This window comes from Protomyctophum bolini (genome assembly GCF_963924005.1).
Source record: "Protomyctophum bolini genome assembly, chromosome: 24".
In the NCBI taxonomy this organism is placed as follows: Eukaryota; Metazoa; Chordata; class Actinopteri; order Myctophiformes; family Myctophidae; genus Protomyctophum; species Protomyctophum bolini.
Genome location: NC_137885.1, coordinates 7,898,244 through 7,919,916, shown reverse-complemented (window position 1 = coordinate 7,919,916; position 21,673 = coordinate 7,898,244). Strand labels below are relative to the sequence as shown.

The following is a 21,673-nucleotide window of genomic DNA, read 5'->3' as shown; positions in this document are numbered from 1 at the left end:
GTGTCACGACATACGAGGGACGTTTAACAGAACGACAGACAAACCTGCCTCCACCCTCTTGCCGTCTTTCAGCTGGTTGGCGACATGGCGAGGCAGCATGGCGTGCAGCAGAGTCTCCGTCTTCTTCTTCTCGGCCTCTAGGTGGCACGACAGGATCCTCAGCTCCTCCTACACACACGCACACACAGGTCACAGCGCGCGGACATGACAGGTCATCATAGCTCATATTAGGTTGGGTATTTTTGTCAGTGGTGGAAAAATTACCACCACCACCAGGGACGTGCACACATAGACATCAAAAGGGGGCTTTTACCCGTCTGTAAAACAACAAAAGTGCCCTCTCACGGGATTTCAGCCCCTTGCCTCTCTAACACTCTGCATGTCCCTGACCACCACCACCGTTGTTCTCCTCAGTCAATCAGCCATAAGTTTCAAAGGTCTGTGTGAGCCTATGCCTTCCTCTTTCCATTCCCTGTCCTCACGGAGCATCGTCATTTACCTGCACATCCCTCCGCAGCGGACCTGCCATTGGTTGGCATCAGTGGTATTCAGTTTCAAAGGAGCCCAATGCAGTGGTCCCCGAACCTTTTCATGTCAAGGACCCCAAAAATGATACTCATTAGCCTGCTGACCCCCATTTGAAAAGATATGCCAGGGACCACCCACCCATAAGGGAAGATTTTTACGGCTCTAGCAGTGATTCTCAACCATTTTCATTTCAATTAAGGACCCCCCAGTTTGACCTGAGATAGGCTATACGGTCCCCCACTTAATGGTATTTCTGTCTTTGGGACCCCAATGTATATTGTAAAATCAAAGTTAATTTAACTCTGAGAGTGTACAAATGGAACCTATAACGGGTCCGTTTGGTTCCTGACTATATAATTTATCTGGGGACCCCCTGGAACTCCCTCAAGGACCCCTGGGGGAACCTAGACTGCAGGTCTAATGTATACCTGCAGTTGTAGATCAACTTAGGTCATGAAAACAGTTTAGTATCCACGAAGAGGAGCAAATTGAGCCCCATAAACTATCACATTGCTGTGACCAAATGCAGCCACATAATGTCACAATGAAAAGCCAGGCGTTGGGCTCCTCAAAAAGTAGAAATTGAAGAAGTTGCCATTTCCTCCCCATCCCCCCAAAATCTTCCATCATTACTACCTTGTTTATATTCCAAACGAGATGCTTGGTTAAGGTTATTCTCCCAGGTTGTGTTTTCACAGTTTATCTTGAACGCAGCTCAGACTCAGTCAGTGTGACTTTAAGCTGATAACAGAAACAGTTCTGCTGCTCTGAGTCTATCTAAGTCACATTACAACTACTGCTCTGCTGCTCTGAGTCTGTTGTAATGTAGTGTACATTACAACATGATATACAGCTCTGCTGTCACTCTGCTCTGTGAGGAAACACAACTCTACTCAACTACAGCTCTGCTGCTCTGAGTCACATTACACATTATTAGACACCTATACCTGGACACAAAACTATAAACTACTAAAAATATTAGTTGGAATATCGCGGTTTTCCGTCCAACCTTCTTCCTCTCCAGCTGGTTGGTGAGCTCCATCTCGGCCAGCCTCTGCTGGTTGAGCAGGATCAGGTCTCGGGTGGTGTCGTGCTGGGCGATGTCGGCCAGGTGGAGGCCCATCTCCTGGAGCTCCCGCAGGCTCCGCAGCTTGGGAGAGCACAGGTAGAGCATGCAGTCCACTGAGGGCATCCATATCATCTGACCTATAGTGTCGATGGTGAAAGGACATTTTGACTTAGTTTTAGTCACAGTCACAGTCATATTTTAGGTCATCTAAATAGTTTTAGTTTTAGTTTTAGTCTAGTTTTCGACTACATATCATAAGATTATTATTTTCTTCTACAAAAATGTATTTTGCTGGACCTTTGATGGCTGATTTTACTGCAAGCGAGCTTTTTGTAAAGCTTTCCCATCAATTAGTAATAAACGACTTGTAGTAAAACTACTGGTAGATCGACTATTTTCAGAGCGCCGCCAAACGTCCTACCTCGTAGTTCGTTCTGTCCCCTCCTCCATCCTACCCCGTCCTACCTCGTAGTTTGAGCGTGGCGCGCTGTCGATGTTGAGGAAGCATCTCCCGGCGAGCCTTGAGAACAAACTGGCTGTTGATGAACTTCCTGATGCTCTCGATGGTAAAGGTCACCTTGTAGAGTGACAAGAGATGGTAAAGGTCACCTTGCAGAGAGACAGGGAAACAGCTGGGGGTCCCACACTGCTTATCAGCGCTTATCAGAGTGGGGCTCCCCAGTTCAAACAATATGATTATATTTATATCACGTCACAGCCTGAAAAGGTTGAGAACCACTTTCTCTGCAGTATTCTAATACCGAGGATGGACACAGGGGGGAGCACTGATCAAGCCTGATGTGACGTCTAGTGTATTCTATCCTGCAGTGTCCAGTACGTGTCATACCTGAGGGTGTACGATAGTGAAGTATTGATCCAGTCTGATGTCCATGGTCTGTAGTCCTGGAACAAACTTCTGGACGTTCAACCCAGTTTGTTTCACCTTCAGCTAGAGAGAGAGAGAGAGAGAGAGAGGCTGTATGACTGCATGAGCATACACGCTGTTGCAAGTACAATTGAAGACTTTTTAGAGACTGGCAAAACGTGTGTCGTTGCGTGTGAGCTTAAAATATAAACCCAACTTGAATAAGTGTTACTGTAAAAGCATGGGGGGGGGGGGGGTCTTCAATCTTTTTCAGGCCAAGGCCACCTTAGCTGATAGAGAGAGAGAGAGAGAGGAAATCAAATTGTGTTGCATATTTAACTTTTTTATAGATTTCATAGATAGCGTCAAAGACTTTGTTTGTCAATACTTCACCTTTGACTGTACTTGGCCTGCTCTTTTTTCCTCTACACCAAAAACGCTTTGCCGAAAATACAAGAGCTTGTATATCTGCTATTTTTGGCTAAAGTTCTCCTCAGAATAGGGATTCACACAGGGGTGAAAAATGGGTTACAAAATCGCGGGATAAAAAAATTATATAGAATAGGGATTCAAGGGGTTAACATAAAAAAAGAAAGTCCTATCGCACAAAGATTTGGCGGCACTCCCTGTAGAATCTCTGAGGACAGCCGATAGGGGTCCCGGACCCGAGTAACTGAGGACCCCCCCCTATGTTGAAGTTGTATGTATAGGACCCCCTCTCATCTCAAGGGGCCATCCTCTCGATAAAAAAATCAGACATTCTTCAGTGCTGTACAGACCGTGCGTGCACAGCTACACATGTGAGAGCTACTGTACACAGTGACTGTGACACAGCATACATCTTACTTCTCTGTCAAAGACGATGTGGAAAGGGAAGTTGTTACAGAACACCTGCTCCTCCAACCACAGCTTGTCGGGGTAGCGGGGTGTGAAGGTGCTCTGGAGATGGCCTGGAAGGAAGGTACATCAAACACACCCCTTTAGAGTTACAGCTTCGATTTTTTTTTAACTCGTCGTGAATCTGATTCAGTGACGTAACATATTTTAATCTAATTGAATAGGTAACAAGACTACTCGCCCCGTTTCTGTTTTCCTCCCAGAATTTTCCCCAGTGAGGGGTGGGAGAGGCTGGACAGCAGACGGCTGGACTTTGCATTTCTCTGTCTGTTATTTATAATTTAAGTCTGTTCACAGAAGTTGTTGTAGGATATGTGGGGATTATCTGACGAGGTACCATTTGAGTGGGCAAAACCTTACATATACTAAATAATACTAAATTGTTTATAGGGACAATATAAGTAAAATAATATAGCCATTCCACAGGAGTATCTTTTTATATTTTTCCAAAAAGAATACAAACAGCCAATAGCATATTACAAAGTTATCCCCCTCACTGGTGAAAATTCCGGGAGGAAAAACGGGCAAGCACCGGGGCGAGTAGTCCAGTATTCATTGAATACATGGAGCAGTTAATATATAGCAGTTAATATATATATATATATATATATTCAAATCAGGTTTATAGTGACTAATTCCAAACACAAACAGTTCCGACCTTTCCCTAAGACGACCATGGTCCTGACCAGCCCCCAGAGACTCCTCTTCCCAGCCGGTCGCTCAGGTATACGGGACACACACCTCTCCTTCATCCTCCTCAAAGTCTTCTCCTGAAAACACATGCAGTCACCAAAAGGGAAATCCACTTTGATCAAGAGAGACCTTTTACAAGTATATACTCAATGTGTTATTTAAAAAAAGCCCTATATGCATTATGGTAAAAAATAGTCGATGTTCAAGCGCAACACTATACATAGAGGGTATGCGCATGCATTACGTGAGTGGCAAATCGAGTGGCTAAAGTGGGTGGAAAAGTGAGTTTATACGGTCGTTTAACCCATTCTGACCTGAGATCAGATTCATACGAGGTTTCCACTGGACAACACACTGGTCTGATTAACCCATTCTGACCTGAGATCAGATTCTAAAAAATGTCAGTCGTTCTTCGATTTTTCAAAAATAGCAGACCTACAAGCTCGTAGCGCGCCACTCGGTGGCGCGCTATGAGCTTGTAGATCTGCTGTTTTTCAATAGCTAAAGCATAACATTATGCCAACACCAAAATGGGTGCCCGGTCAGAATGGGTTAACATTGTTTAATGGAATCGGATAGGACTTTTCTGTTTGAATGTATATCAGTAGGCGTTCCTATGATGATGATGATGATGTCACACATACCCTCTATAGATCTGTTATCTCTGCTAATCCTTCTTTTCTTTATTTGAAAAATGAAAAAGTCAGGGGATAATATCAGATATAACATATATATACCCCCCCAACACTGCCCATAATAACTACATTTTAGACTATAGCGGATACCTAATATGGGTGTAATTAATTCGAATTGAACAAATCCCCAGAACAATTTCAACCCCTGATTTTTCTCACTTTGACACATTCCTAGTATATGCTACGTAGTACGTACCCTCTCCTCTCTTCCCTGGCCTGCTGGTTCTGCCGTGGCCGGGCTGTGGTTGGTGGTCTTGACGGCCCTGCTGGTCTCTTCCACCTCAAACACAACATGCTCCTTCTTCCCCGTGCGCTCGTCCTCTTCGGACTGGCTCACGACCCTCATGCTCACCTCGCAGTCGAAGAAGTCTTTGGCGACCGCCTCGATGATGCCTGCAGCACGCAGCCAGAAATACAACAGCATAGAATAGAAACACAACACAGTAGAGTACATAGACCAATGGCCAAATAATAATTTATTCATAATATTAGACTCTTCTAAATGGATCAATTCCTAACAGTGCATGGGAACATGAGAATCTGTTTTGTTTTGCCCGCATGGTTAAATGAAGGTTACATGAAATGTAAAATTACTTTTACCTGGTACAATATGATACAAGCCCTTCCTGTCAGAGTAGTAATGCAGTAGCATAATCCCGTCTTCGGTCCTTTCTGTACGGAAAGATGGCGCATTCATCTTCTGGTAACCACAGTTAAAGGGAAGTTAACTGTAAGCATTGTATCGCCAAGCCTTGCATTGCCAAGCCAAGCCTTGCATTGCCAAGCCTTGTATTGCCAAGCCTTGCATAATGCATTGCCGAGCCTTGTATTGCCAAGCCTTGCATTGCCGAGCCTTGTATCGCAGAGCCTCGCATTGCCAAGCCTTGCATTGCCAAGCCTTGGCTACTATGGCTACATAATCTTCTCAGATGGGGGTCCTCTGCCAAATAATACACCTTAGGAGTCCTTGACATGAAAATGTTTGAGAACCACTGTTCTAAAGGTCTCTGCAGTGGTCTGGGTGTAGGTGTAGTGTACCGGTATGTATGCTGGCATGTTCCAGGAACCAGAAAACCCACACCATGTGAGAAGACAGAAGACCCACATCAACTGCCCACCCAAGACCAAGATTCCCCACCTCCCCACCTCCCCACACACACACACACGCACACACACACACACACACACACACACACACACACACACACACACACACACACACACACACACACACACACACACACACACACACACACACACACACACACACACACACACACACACACACACACACACACACACACACACACACACACACACACACACACACACACACACACACACACACACACACACACCTCATAGGACAGGGCCAGGTAGCTGTGTAGAGTGTCCAGGTTCTCTATGAACTGGGTCAGGGTTCCTCCCAGAGTTCTCAGCATGGTGTCATAACCTGCCTGCTTACAGAAGCCGAAGAAGTGCTCTCCAAAGAGATGGAGCACCTGCTCAGAGGAGACATCTGTATACACACACACACACACACACACACACACACACACACACACACACACACACACACACACACACACACAAAGCTGAAGTCATGCTAACCAAGAAACCTTTACAAGGACTTGAGTCATTGCTTATGGCTCATGGTATGATTGACATGCTGTATTTCTTGCAGTATTAATACTTTAACTTAAGTAAAAAATAAATGTAGTACTTTCCCCCCCACCACTGCCTATCCCTGACATGTCTAACTTCCTTTCTCCTTGCTCTCCCTGCCCCTTCTTTTTATTTTTCTCTGCTTGTAAACAACACATTTCACCCACTTCTGTACACCTGTAAACCTGTGAGGTGACTTTACTTGTCTCTCGTTTACTTGCTGGAGTCCATTGGCTTAGTTATTTCAGGCCTATATATACAGACCTAATCAGGCACCGTATGCAGCCGGGCCTCCCAGGTGTGGACTTGTTTGTGTTGTTGGTGTTAGTAATGAAAGAGAAAAACACTCACAGACAGTCCCTGTAGATTCTAGAACATAAATCCAAAGGGACCCAGTAGATTTTCAATTACTGCCAATGCAGAACACAGCCTGTACACATGTGAGCCTACTCATATCAGGGGAATGACCATGCAGCAAGATCTCTCAATAGGGTAGAAATGCTGCATGAACCAATCTATCTTCCAATCTGGTCCACCTGCTATCCATATGTGTATATATGCATCTGGACATTTCTAAAGTGACAATAATTGAATGACTTTAAAACAAAACAAAAAAGAAAAGTAAGATCATTACTGCAAAAGTAATCAACTAATTATAGCCTACATCATTTATAAACGATATCTTTGGAACCAAGTCAATATGCAATGCCTCAACAAGTGGGGTGGGAGGGTCTCCAGTTCAAATGTGATTTTTGGGGGTTCCATTTGTACACTCTGAGTTATACAGACCCATAAGTGTCCACTTGGTTCCAAACTATCATTTAGCTGGGGACCCCCTGGAACTCCCTCAGGGACCCCTGGTTTCAAAACGGGTGGTACACAGGACAGTTGAGTGATATCTAACGAGCACTTTGCACTTAGAAAGTATATAGAGTGTGCATTCTAAACATCCTACCCAGCATGCAACAGGCCTCCTGTACCAGCTTGAGGGTCAAGGTGTCGTCGTACACCTCATAGGTCATAAAGTGCTCCTGTACACCTGCCAGACACCTGCAACACACACACACACACACACACACACACACACACACACACACACACACACACACACACACACACACACACACACACACACACACACACACACACACAGAGCTGAAGACATGAGAAAGAAAGAAACCTTAACAACGACTTCTAAACCCCATCCAGACAGGTTTATTATAAACACATTTAAAACATGTTTAAAACATCTTATCAACCCATTAAAACCGGGGAAGGCGTCTTTGTCATTTAATATTTTTTCGCGTTTTGTTTGGAGAAAAAAAAAAGAGTTTGAAAATCTTGAAGAATTTTTGAGAATTATTGATTTGGAAAGGCATTTGTAGAATCGGCCTCAGATCTTAAACACGTTATTGCTGCTGCAAAACTATTTTTTCTACCAGCCGTTATATTCCTATAGTACCACTACTTTCTGCTGCTATAGCTGTTACAACCATGCTGCTCAAACTACTACAATTATCACTATACTACTACTAAGAATATTATGCACACATGCACGCATGCCACGCACGCACGCACGCACCTCAGTTTCTCCCATGTGTCCTCTCCAAACTTCTCCACCACCAGAGACTTGAGGCAGGTGTTGATGAAGCCGTACTGCAGATAGAAGATAACACACATGTTGTTGACATCACAGCTTTACTATAATTCACCTCCCCACTAGCGTCCACTACTGCCATACAAAATGTAAAACGCACGCACAGTACATACAATAATGCATACACAAACATCACATAACAGTACACCCTAGATAAAAAGTCAAAGGTGATTCACATTGGTATTTACATTAATTACATTATTATTGTTATTGAATGTATAATATTATTCAAGAAGAATGCCTATGACCGTTGACGTGATCTTTTTGAAGTGTGTCCAAAATTCCAAATCTTTGATTTGTACACATTTAACAATTCAAATCTAGATCATCACTGAACATGATTCTTGAAAGTGAAGAAACAACTTTGATCTTAATTCATTTGGTCAAAATGTTACCATGTAATGGATCTACTATATATTTGCATTGTGCAAGTGAGATTATCGGAGAGACAGGTTTACTCACCATGTCTCCTGGAATTGCTTCAGTTGGACTCAAGCTCCAAATGATGGTTTAGCACAATTGAATCTTCCTTGAATGATAAATGTGGGAGGGAGTCTTCTCTCTTTCAACCTCTTTGATTCTCTGTCCACCTCTCTCAGACACACTCAGAAATGGAGGAATGTTAGAGGCTCCCTCCCTCTCTCTCACGCACGCACTCGCGCGCACACGCACACACACACACACACACACACACACACACACACACGTTTACCCACCCAACATTGAAACACATCTTAATTACGTCGCCATCAACAGCCAATTATAACCTGCATGCATACCACGCTCTGCTTGCGCAAGTAATAATACAGGCTGTAGGATGCTGCCTTGCTGCTACCACGGACCTTCTAGCTGTGAGGCGACAGCACTACTGACGGTGAAACCCCCCTCCCCTGTTATAATGTATTTTTGAGAGGCGCTAGCCCCTCCTATTATATGCCCAGCTGTGTGTGTACCAAATTGGCTGAGCATGGAATGTTTTGTATGATGTATGATGATAAGAGCACCCCCTCACTTCACACGAGTATGATGTTTAATATTGCTACTCAGTTTTAATGCACTTTAGGATTTCATTCTTATTCTTGTATTTATTAGTGTGGTTGCAACCACACTATAGTTATTGTCACACTTTATTATTCTTCTGGGGTAACCTATACCTAACTTCCGCTGTGATTGGCAGAGCTTCGCATAACGTTTGTATAGTAGCTAATTGGCTGTTGTTGGTTACGTAACCGATCTATGTTTAATGTAAACCAATTTGTTTTACAATAGTTTATGAAGACATAAATTCATAAATATACATAAAGATATCCACTCCGACATCCTTACCCATGATCACAGGGGTAACGTGACATTGTAATTGGCTGACAATATTAGTGTGACTCTGCACAATCACAGGGCAGAATGGCACACCTTCCAGCCAATCGCAATTTGCATCCTTCCGTCCTACATTTTATACCCACTACTAGCATTATTTGTTTTTTCTGTCCTCACTTGTTATATACACTACTAAAAATATTAGTTTAGATAGAGAACACCCAAATTGCAATACTTTTCATTTCACTTTATTGCCCACTGTTAGCATACATTTTCATCTAAATTATCACATCGTTGTAGATGTACCGTAATAACCCACTTCTGGCTTAAACCAGTTAAAAAAAACCTACAATGGAAGTTCGACAAAACATTTCCTTTCCTTGTCCTTCCGGTTAGCAGGACACGCAGACAAATACATTGTGCTCTGCTCTATATTCCTGCTCTCCAACCACGTGTGGTTCTCCTGCTCTTCCTGCTCTCCAACCACATGTGGCTCTCCCTCTTGTTCTGGCACCTCCGTGCACTTGTCTCTGTCCAACGGTCCTCAATGCCTCCCCGGTCGCTTCTGGAGCTCTGGTTTTGAGGTGGTTGAACTTGAAGCCTCCTCCCTAACGCCTGTTTCAAGTCTTCTTCAGTCTTGGTTGGCTGTTGCCTCTGAGGTGCAGCCGACATGGCTGCCACGGTCTGAGAACATGTCTTGTTTTGCCTGTGTCAGATCCTTGGATGTGTGTTTGTGTGTGTGTGTGTGTGTGTGTGGGTGCGTGCGTGCGCCCATGTTTCCGCATAGAGTGAACCGTCATCGTCAGAAGTGTGAGGGGCGCGCTCAGATTGACTCCATCTGATACAGAGACACGGAGGAGTCGGAACCAAACATGAACCCGGGGTAGAGCGGTTCGGTGAACTCCGAGTCCGACTGGAACGTGTGCAGGTGTGTCCACGTGTCGGAGGAGATGCCGTAGAACGACAGCTCCCCGGCGGCGGAGTTCAGATACACTCCCACCCTGTTGGCGCCGGGCGACTGATCGACGCGGAGCTCGGTCGACTGCTTGTTGTGGCGGACGCTCATGCACCTTTTGTGATTTTTCCACTTGTAACATTCCAGACTCCAGGACTTGTCGTTGTGCCCGAAGCCGCAGTCGCCGCCCACGCCTCTCCTGTTGATCCCCCTGTACGCCATGGCTATGGAGACCCGGCCGCTCCAGTCCACCTCCCAGTAGCAGCGCCCGGTCAGGCCCTCCGTGCACAGCACCTGTTCCCAGTAGTCGAATCTGTCCGGGTGGGGCGGGTAGTACTGGATCTCCGTCACGCGCGTCGCCTTCCTGAAGTCCTCCGTCAGAGACAGGTTCCGGTGCGCCGTGTTCGGGTCCAGCGTGAGCTTCCAGACACGTGGCTCCTTCTCCGGTGTGCGGTTTCTCTCCGGTGTATGGTTTCTCTCCGGTGTATGGTTTCTCTCCGTTGTAGGGTTTCTCTCCAGTGTATGGTTTCTCTCCGTTGTAGGGTTTCTCTCCAGTGTATGGTTTCTCTCCGTTGTATGGTTTCTCTCCGTTGTAGGGTTTCTCTCCAGTGTATGGTTTCTCTCCGTTGTATGGTTTCTCTCCGTTGTAGGGTTTCTCTCCAGTGTATGGTTTCTCTCCGTTGTATGGTTTCTCTCCGTTGTAGGGTTTCTCTCCAGTGTATGGTTTCTCTCCAGTGTATGGTTTCTCTCCGTTGTATGGTTTCTCTCCGGTGTATGGTTTTTCTCCGGTGTGCGGTTTTTCTCCGGCGTGCGGTTTCTCTCCGGCGTGCGGTTACCCGTGGTGAGCGACAGCGACAAAACCTCGATCCCTTGCACGGTCGCCGCGGGGAAGAGGCTCTCCTCCTTCTTCCACTGGTTCCTCTCCCTCCTCACCCTCTTCTGCTCCGCCTCCACGTCCTCGAGCCTCTGCTCGATCTGCAGGATGTCCCTGATCCTCTTCTCCTGCGAGAGGTGCCTCTCCTCCCAGCGGCTCGTCTCCTCGGCGAGCACCTTGCTCACCTCCTCCAGGGCCTTCAGGACGGCGCTCTCCTGCCTCCGCTCCCTCTCCTCCATGTACGAGTAGCCGGCCATGAGAGTCGCCGCCGCCGCCATGGGGAAAGCGACGACGGAGAACAGATGGATGCCGTTAACCATCGTTGATCGACGACGCTTCGAGACTTCACTGCGGCGTGCAACTTCGAATGTGGCCGGTATGGCGCGCCGACATGTTTATTTATGTGTCCAACTCTCCCAAGTTGGCACTGATTGGACAGAGTAAAGAGTATTTTAGATGACGTCATCCAGCTTGTATTTAGATGACGTCATCCAGCTTGTATTTAGATGATAAAAAAATGAACAGCAGAGGTCCCAGTGTCTGTCCATCAGCAAAATCTGACACCATGCTCTCTGACCTCCTGGCACATTCTTTTTAACCCACTGTTGAAGGCATGTGCATGATTGGACAGACACACACACACACAGTGAAATGCATGAAATAACATCATTTCAAATGGTCAGATAGTATTTCATTTCAAATTAAACTTGTTGATGCCGATTCGACTCAAAAACGCAGTGAACTTTGCAAAAACAATTTAGAGGGAAAGAGAGAGGCATGTCTTTAATCACAGTTCATTAATGGACAAAATACAAATGACTAGACATTAAAGTTCATTCCCGTGATAAAGACCTCCATTAATTGCTATGGGGGGGGGGGGTATATTGGAGCCTAGAGGCATCAGAATGAACACATTAAATCATGATTTAGTCAGTGTTTAACCCATTTAGCACAAATTTCAAATATTTATTCAAAAGATTTCAAAAATGTTATATCGCTACGTATATTGCAATGTTATGTTACAGTACATACTAGCACTGGAGGACCGGTTCCAGAAGAGACTACAAGCCTACCTGGATCAAGGACGCAGCACAGAGATTTGCCGGTATATCACAGACTGAATGACTTACCAATAAATAGGAGACCAAAACAGACTGAAAAAAAAGAGTCTTCTGTGTACCTGAATATTCACAATACAGACATAGAGAAGGCCATTAAAAAACATTGGTATATATCATTGACAAGAGGCCCCCAAATTGACGGAATATGCTGGTATAAGGGCAGATTTACCTCCCCCAGCACCCACACGTTTTTTTAAGTGCTATTGCACCTGGCAACTATCCGTGTGGCCGATGCCAAACAATGTAATTTCACACGCAAATTCACGCAAAGTCATTCAACCACCCCACACACAGGGAAGAAATATGACATCAAAGGCACCATTACATGCTCTACAGCCAATGTGATTTATATGCTGAAGTGTCCGTGCATGTGTCCTCGCCTATTATATCGGCAAGACATCAAGACCTTTTTAAAAACACGAATATCCGAACACTGGAGCACCATCCGCAACAACGTTATCACAAGCCCTGTAGCTGTACATTTCTGTAAAGCGGGTCATAATGTCTGCACACTCAGATATACAGGGATTGAATTGATCCAACCCCCACGTAGAGGCTCAGTGAGCCCACCAGCTCAGTGGCCTTGTGGTTAGTGTCCGCCCTGAGACTGGGAGGTTGGGGTTCAATCCCCGGCCGGGTCATACCAAAGACTGTAAAAATGGGACCCAATGCCTCCCTGCTTGACACTCAGCATCAAGGGTTGGATTGGGGTTAAGTCCCTGCGACATACTAGCGTCATGTCCAGGGGGTGTACTTGTACATCAAGCTGCCTCACACTACAGAAACAGGAGATAGGCTCCTGCCCTATGGGCCTCATGGCTCGGCAAGGCTACTTACTTACTTACCACGTAGAGGGGGGCGACGTCAACAACATCCTGTTAAAACGTGACCTTTTTTTGGATACACACTTTGCAGACTCTTGCTCCAAAAAAGGTCTTAATGAAGATTATGATATCAGACCATTTCTGTAATTGGCATCCTGTGTCAGTCTGTGTTTTGCCCATAGATGAACATGGACTTGTTCTCAGTTCCATGGACATGTCCAAGGTCATGTGATCTAAACTGTATCTTCTCTTCGATAGGTCTCATCCTGGTTGTTTCTGGCACATATTTGTAATTGACTCTCCTGTTTTTAAATAAGGTATTTTGTTGTCCCTACTTTTTACTTGCATTTAGAGTAGACAAGAGGCGCCTCTTAGGTAGCAGTATGATGGCCTGATCAGCCTGAGTTCTCTGTTTATAGGTTACAATGTCTGTAAATGTTTGGGACAAATATGAATGTATTGTATATGGATTTTGTATATCTTGTACAATGAATATACTTTGAGATTTGTACATATCACTTGTGTCAATATGTCACCTGATCGGCGACGGCGATTGGGACTGATGGTTGATGGGCCACAGGTGTGGTATACGTCACACTGTATTGTCTACTCATTCCTTGAAGGTCCGAGGAAGGGCTGCGGCCTGAAACGTTACCCACCAGTAAAGATATTTTGGGAGCGTCAATTGGTGTGCAGATTTTTTCCATTTCTTCATTAAGACAGCCCAGAGCCATAGAGTAAGACAGAGTTACGCAAAATCCGTTCACTTCATGGGGCCAACTCTCTGTTGTTGAATGGGGACAACCGGAAGTATTGAATGGGGACAACCGGACGTTTACGGAATGCATTGGAGTCTACGGGCTCGTGAGAGTACATGAACCACGTGCTATTCCTCTTGTCCCGATACATCTGCCATCTGCCGATACATCTGGTTCGTATCATCCACCGGCATGAAGTGCCGATACTCGTACCCGCCTTCTCCGACGTCGTTGACATTGCCAGGCAGATCGTCTATGATGTCAAAAGTGAAGTCGGAGATGGCCGCCCACTCCACGGCTCTGACTCGGGTTATCACCTCGTCGTGCGCCGTCTCCACACGTTCCTCTGCTGCGGCATCTCCCTTGGGTCCGTCCTCCGCCTCCTCGTGGTCCCCTGTGGTCGACTGGAGTGCTGTGTGTGGACAGACATGTGCACAAACTGCACATGTATGTGAGAAACGCGTACTGTATATGGGCCTCACGCTCGTATGAGTGCGGAGTTTGCACACACACATATATATACTAGACTACGCCTTTGAAGTAAAAATAGAAAACATCTTCAAATCAGTCGATAAGAGTCTACTACAGAAAAAGACAAGAGTCTACACAGCCCTGCTAGTGGACCCTAGATTATGTCCTGTACATTACCCCAAATAGCCTATATGCTGTCAAGTAGTCAGTTCAAAACAAAGTGTCCTGTGCTCTAGTGGGGATACAAATGAAAAAATACCCTATTTTCGCCAGTGCCTTACCCCTTATCCCTAAAGTTATTTTCCTTTTTTTTCGTAGTTCAGCACTCGGTGCTGCGCTATGAGCTTGTAGATCTGCTTTTTTTCAATAGCTAAAGTAGAACATAATGCTTAAAGGACCACTTCACCACTTTTCAACCTATCTTCATATAACAGGTCCTCACTAATAATCATGATAAAATGGCACGTTTTCTTTTCTATACTCAGTCTGTGTCTCATAGGAGGGCTGTGGGCAGTTTAGAAACTGTCCTCCAGTGACATCTGATCCTCATTAGGCAGATTCTTTTTTAAACAAGATTTGTTTTACAAAAATGTTTAGATTTTCATTATTGTGAACTTAACTTTTCAGGACTAGAAAGCCTGCAGTTTCTATATGAATATAGGTTGAAAAGTGGTGAAGTGGTCCTTTAATACTGTAAACTGCAGCAAAGGGCCAAAGGCCTTAAAGTTGAATAAAATAAAATACCTTGATTATTGTGTTTGTTCACTATAGAGAGAGGTAGGCCCAGGTAGTGCACTTGCAAAAGCAATGGTCATTGAGTAGTAGTAAACTACTGTAAGCTAAAAGCTCTAGTTTAGCTCTAGTTTAGAATCTAGTAATCCTAGTTTTCAAGCTACATAGTTGTGAACAGAACTTAACAGTTTTAAGTTATTGATGGTATTGGCTATAGGGCAGTGGCAGACATTTTCTTTTTTTTGTCCACAGAATCAAATGCTTTATGGTCATGATTCACCAGGATCCTGGATGGCTTGATTTTGCTTAAAATAATTGATATAAATATTTTTGGAAATCTCTAGGGGAAAAAATGAATGGGGTCTGGACCGATGGAACCAGAACATGGCCCCAGTGACTTACTGTAACAGTTCTTTCTTACTGGTATTGGGTATAGGCCTACTGGCTTTGGGATTACCTTTCATCTTTGGGTCCTTGAACAACTTGGCAGTGACATACTTGTGAGCAGCGATCTCCAGGCTTGACTTGATCTGTTGGTGAGTTTCTTCTAAGAGGCTGTCTTTGAACATGTTTCTGTAAGAGTCCATTGGACCTGCAGCCAGAGAGGCACACATAGGCACACATATTATGAATATATTGCAATAAATGTAGGACTATTTATACTGTAGATAGATAAGTAGATACTGATAGATCAGTGGTTCCCAAACGTTTTAGCTTGAGACCCAAAACAAGATTTGATGTTTATTTTATTTATTTTACCTGCTTGGATTGATAGACCGAAATTATACTCACCACAGATTGTTGGGCACACAGACCTACAGCGCTGAGTGACTGCACTCAGGAAGAGCACCAGCAAGATAATTGAAGTCAGCATCACCAGGCCAATGACCTGTAGTTTGACAATCACAGGACAGAACGTGTTATCACTTTGCTGCTTGGTAGCCTGAAATCCAGACGGACTCACTACGTTCATCTTTTATGGGGGCACGGGCCCCCATGAGGATTATGAAAACTATTCGTCCCTGATGGTGGCTAACAACAACAGCCATAATTCCTCTACACACAAGCTTGCAATCCACCCCCCAACAGAAGTGTGGTTAGACTCATTTTGTGATGAAATTAAAGATGTATATTATGGCCCGGCACGGGGTGGGGATATTACAAATTGTCACACAAATAATTGCGATTAACGATAATTGTGTTTTATGCATTGAATATTGGAACCTTATACAATTTGTATTTCCGTTTGCCTTTTCGGCTTCGTAATCACAAATTGTATGGAGCAAATGTGACAAATAACTTAAATATACAAATAAATCACTTCAACATTTAATAGTGTTTTTAAATATTTTCTTTCCAGAAAATGTACAAAACAGCGGAAATAGTTCTACAAGCTTACAACACCAAGCGATGTGTTGTAAGCTCCTATAGATCTCTTTTGAAAATGTGTGGACATAATTTTATGAACGAATTATTGCGATTATGAACGAATTATTGCGATTATAAATTACGTAATAACTGTGACAGGCCCACCGACCGTAGACGTGTTCTTCATCTGAAAGATGACGTCCTTTTCTTCATCACTGAGTTTGCCCTTGTCTTTACACGGGAGATGAGACTGCTCTTCGGGCAGGCTGTATGAACAGCAGAGGTACCAGTCTCCGTCCATCAGCAACACCACGACCCACACCAGCGCCGCGAAGCAAGCCCTGTTCAGCAGGCCCACGATCGCCGAGAAGAAGTGACACCTGGACCGGGAGTTCTTGCGGCAGCAGTATCTGGAGGTGAAGCTCAGGCTCCTCTGGAAGCGCTTGTTGATCCCCAGGACGAGGAGCAGGATCAGGACGGCGGGGAGGACCATGGCGGTCCAGCAGTACCAGAGGTTGGCGGCTTTGTCCGCACAGCTGCATCTGTACTCCATCCGGAGTTGAGTGTGCAAGAGAAAGACGAACCCCACGAGAACGAAGAAGCTGCTCACTCCCGAGAGGTGCGTCCTGACCGCGTGTGTCACCGCTGTATTTCCCATGCCGAGAAAGTTGCCCATGGTGTGTGTGCACCTGCAGGCAATGTCAAAGAAAGTGAGGTTTGAAAACACTGCTGCGCGCACAAAAAAATGTAATCATGAAAGCTTAGGCCTATTGTTCTCTTGCCAGCTAATGTGAGGCTCAGTCGGAGTCTAAATTGTGTCAAAATCACACAACTGTCTCTGGTTATACCTCCCCACCATATTGCTCAACCGGTTCCTTCCTTTATACTCTGCAACCTTTTTGACAGTTTGTTTCCCCCGTTTGTCTGTGCCTTGATAACACAGCGTCAACTCAGGGGGAGCCAAATAAAAATAGATCTAGTACAAGTGATGAATATGGATCAGACACAGGGGCTGATCCATATTCCAGGGCTGACACAGATAGAACATGCAAACTGTGGTAACTTCATAGAAAGAGTAATCTGCGTAGAGTTATTTACAATCAGGTCTGTACATACAATGTCTCTGTTAGGAGCTGTCAAGACCCCACGGGGGGGTCACGGGACAGTTCTAATCTTGATGAAATATCTCAACTGTGTTCAGGGAGCTTCCTGCTCTGCTATACAATGTATTTGTGATTCAATCAGTTAGACCCGTTAATAATACATTACATTCTACCTTTGTGACATTATGTGTTAAATAAGGTTCCGCATACCTTATAATATAGTATTGATATTTAGTTAGTCCTATTGATATAAACCGTATAGTCACTGTGCCACATGAGCTACAACATACCAGATGTCCCGCCTACCTCTTACAGGCAGATCCGGTGAAAGCAACAATCTGATTGGCTCCCATAGAGAGGAGGCAGCCTGTTTGAATCCGGAGGGGGGACTTTGTGAAGTGAATATATGGCAATGCTTGGGACCACTGTTTGTGTTCACATAGATTGACTCCATCTGGGGGCACGGGGCCTTCAGCCCGTGCCTCTGCCTTGTTGTACGGAGTGAATCCTGACAATAAAGCTGGATTCGTACGACTGCAACCTGCCTGCCTATACCTTCGTTTCTTCTCACTCAATTAACCATCGCTGCTACAAGACAAGGGTCATTTGACACAAAATATTCATCACAAGCTCATAGCACTTTCCTGTTTTTAATGGGTTAAGGCCCAAACCACACTAATGCAACAAGACAGTTTTAAGGCCATGGCACACCAAATGCAATGCCTTGCAACTGCCATTGGGGATAATGGTTTCATGCAACTATACTCGCAACCGTTTGGTTGCAAGGAGTTGCATGGCGAATCATTGGGCCTTATTATAGGACGGTTTGTTCCCTTGCTCAATTTCGTTTCATAATCAGTCGGGAAATGGTTCCGAGACTGACAGACAAATGGTGGACGATCTTTTATTTTCAACTGAAACTTGAGCCAACACAAAGATATGTATGCAAAAGATGGCAGAGAGGGAGCATGTATTGTATATGCAAACAACAAATGTATGCATTCATGGGCAATATTATAAACAAAAAAATATAAAATTACTGTACACCCATGATAATTAAAGACCTCTATCTATCCATTAATTTCGGAGTGTATGGTTGATTTTACAGTAGAGCCGAGAGGCATATCGGATGACCATACAGTACATTAAATAATTTCATCATTATGTACAGTAAAAAGACAGCCCAATATACAATATTCAAAAATTGCTTTGCTCTTCTGCCATTCAAACATCCAGGGGCGTGTATAGTGCTGACCTGGTGACCCATGGTCTTCACTCGGCAGTTCATCGAGAACTTCAAAAGCGAAGTTCATGGAGATGGCCGTCCACTTCAGGGGGACTTGTGTTACTTAATTGCTTCCCTGTGAAGTCAGCACCTATAGTAGTGAGGCTGAATCCACCTCGTCCTGGTCCCCCTGCAGCGCTGTGAATGAATGAAGGAATGAATGAATGATCAATGTCCGTACACGGACAAAATGTGTCGGTGGCAAAGACTTGGCCTTGTCCGTGGAAAAGTTTAGCTTTTCGGTTTCACACACTATTATAATGTTCTTATTTTGACCATAACACCCAATTACTGAATGTCAAGTCTCCAGGTTTTTATTTTTTCAGAATAATGCATAACACTCATTTAGGCCAGTATATATGGCACAATAATGAGTGCATTAGTGGTTCTCAAACTTTTATTTTCAAGGACCCCCATAACTCTGAGAGTGTAAATAGAGCAAATGTAGCCCGGTCGCGGGTTTGAATCCTGATCCCGACGACCTTTGCTGCGTGTCACTCCCCATCTCTCTCTCGGTCCATTTACTGTCAGCCTATGATACTGTCCTATAAATAAAGGCGAATCTTTAAAGCCCTTCTCTGGGATTACCTTTCAGTCTGGGGTCGTTGTACAGCTTGGCCATGACACATACTTCTCAGCAGCGATCTTCAGGCTGGTCTTGATGTGTTCGTGAGTCTTTTCCAAGAGGCTATATCTTTGAATGTTTCTCGGTATAGGAGCCTGTTGGACCTGCAGCCAGAGAGGTAAACATCTTAGGAATTTAGGAAGTAGAGTGCTGGTTCTCAAACCTTTTTTTTGGGCTCAGGTCACCTTTTGCCATATCAACATACATAATATGCTAATCTTCATGTCACGAGGACAACTGGAGAGAATATTTGTTTCAATTAGGACACGCGTTTTCTTAAAACCCCGAAAATGTTGAATATTATCAAAGTATTCAGACAGACTCACCACAGATGGCCGGGCACAGAGTTCTACAGCACTGGATGAGTGCACCTGTGACGAACAGCAGAAACACCATTGAAGTGAGTAGCATGAGGCCAATAACCTGCAGTTGGAGCAACAACAGAAAAGGACGGTTTAGAGACTTTGATTCAGAGGAAGACGCAGGTTGAAACTAGCGGTGGCGATATTGCTTGCAATCTCACGATAGATATGTATCACAATACAGAGGCCACAATACGGTATATATCGATATATAGATGTATACGTTTATTCAAAATAATGACCATGTTACACAAAAACAATAAAACACTTCCAGAACACCCACAGAGATCTTTAAAATTAAATGTCTAAACATCCTAACAAGGGGTCTGGGAAGGAGGTGCATTGCAACTCCCAAGGGGGGCTTTGATAACGTTAAACAGAGGTTTGTCAACACTGCGTCACCCAGATAATTCATGACATTTTTTGCCGTATCGATACAGCCGCCTCTCGATCGATTCACCTATCGTCCGGATTTTGCAGACTCCACGTTGCGTGCTCCACTTTATTTCATATCAGTGCATCCCTATACAGCATCTGATAATGCTCAGTTCGCAGTCAAAACTGGAGAAGTGTGCTTCTCAGAGTCACCATGCAGGCCGCATATATCCAGGACTGTGTGAGTCACCATGGGATCAAATGCAGCCATCAGACACAACACACACACAAGGAAGCTGCAGGGGAAAAAAACGGTTCGTCTGGTTCGACAGACAGTGCAGAAGAACACTTTTAATTGACTGGCTATGGAGTAAATCTTTCAATCCATGTTGAAATTTTGTTTGTTTGATGAGAAATTCAAACGAGTAAGAAAGTAAGTGAAAAGTGTGACAGATGGTCTCCCCTATACTGACAGAATTTTATATATAAAAAAAAAAATTAGACTTTGTAACAAGGGCAATTGGATGAACAATGAAGATGCTTGAATGCCAACAATGCAACGTAGGCCTAACTGTTCCATGGCATTTCTATTCTTTTTTTTAACACTTTATTTTGATTTTTATTGGTGAATAAATAAAAAAACATGTGTACATTTTGTTGTATCCGACATGTAAATATCCCCCCCTCCCCCCAAATCAAGGTCAGAACAAGACAAATAAAACAAAGACAGTAAAAGTAATTAGTAAACTAGTTTTGAAAGTACTAATGAAAAAAAAAAATAATAATAATAATAAAATAAACAGCAGGCATTTCTATTCCGACAGCTTACCGTCAACGTGTTCTTCAACTGAAAGACGACATCTTTCTCCTCGCCGCCGAGTTGGTCGGGGTCTTTACTTTACACGGGAGATGAGACTGCTCTTTGGGGCAGGCTGTATGAACAACAGAGGTACCAGTCTCCATGGACCAGCAACACCGTCCACAACCCACGCCAGCGCTGCAAAGGAAAGGAAGCCCTGTTCAGCAGCATGGGATGTGCAGAAAACGTTAGAGAGGCATAGACCTGGCATTCCTAAAAGGGCGCTTTAAGCCAATAGTGCAAAAAAAATAGCGGATATACAAGCTCGCGTGTTACACTGCCTGTTGAGAGCTTGTAGATCAGCTATTTTGTTTTTTTTGGGGGCCCACGACCCCTGCGCACTTTAGCTACAGAAAATGTGCCGTGCGACATGGATTTCGACACATTCTTTCAACGCACAATGCCGCGTTCAAGTTCAGGAGAGATCGGGAAAAAAAGGCAATTCTCCTGAATGCTGCCTTCGGGTATGGCATGGAAAGGAATTAAAGGGGTTACATTTGCATTTCTTTCACCATAGTAAATGCTGCCCCAGTTGTTTTACAGACAGGTAACAAGGCAGGGGCCCAAGCAAGCCCCCC

At 44.4% G+C, this 21,673-nt stretch overlaps 1 protein-coding gene across 1 annotated transcript in view; it reads right to left on the bottom strand.

Moving 5' to 3' along the window:
• The window catches only part of LOC308311717 (guanylate cyclase soluble subunit beta-2-like), a gene marked incomplete at its 3' end in the record, with an annotated part of 43,252 nt that extends 35,803 nt beyond the window's left edge, over positions 1-7,449 (bottom strand). The window contains exons 1-10 of the mRNA XM_080758503.1: positions 7,368-7,449; positions 6,106-6,266; positions 5,348-5,447; positions 4,944-5,140; positions 4,018-4,129; positions 3,309-3,412; positions 2,445-2,546; positions 2,063-2,174; positions 1,538-1,734; positions 45-168 (exon numbers count right to left, since the gene is read on the bottom strand). Of these exons, the coding sequence (XP_080614629.1) occupies positions 45-168; positions 1,538-1,734; positions 2,063-2,174; positions 2,445-2,546; positions 3,309-3,412; positions 4,018-4,129; positions 4,944-5,140; positions 5,348-5,447; positions 6,106-6,266; positions 7,368-7,434 (1,276 nt within the window). The 5' untranslated portion in view covers positions 7,435-7,449. The remainder of the gene's footprint in view (positions 1-44; positions 169-1,537; positions 1,735-2,062; positions 2,175-2,444; positions 2,547-3,308; positions 3,413-4,017; positions 4,130-4,943; positions 5,141-5,347; positions 5,448-6,105; positions 6,267-7,367) is intronic.
• Positions 7,450-21,673: the final 14,224 nt, after the last annotated feature.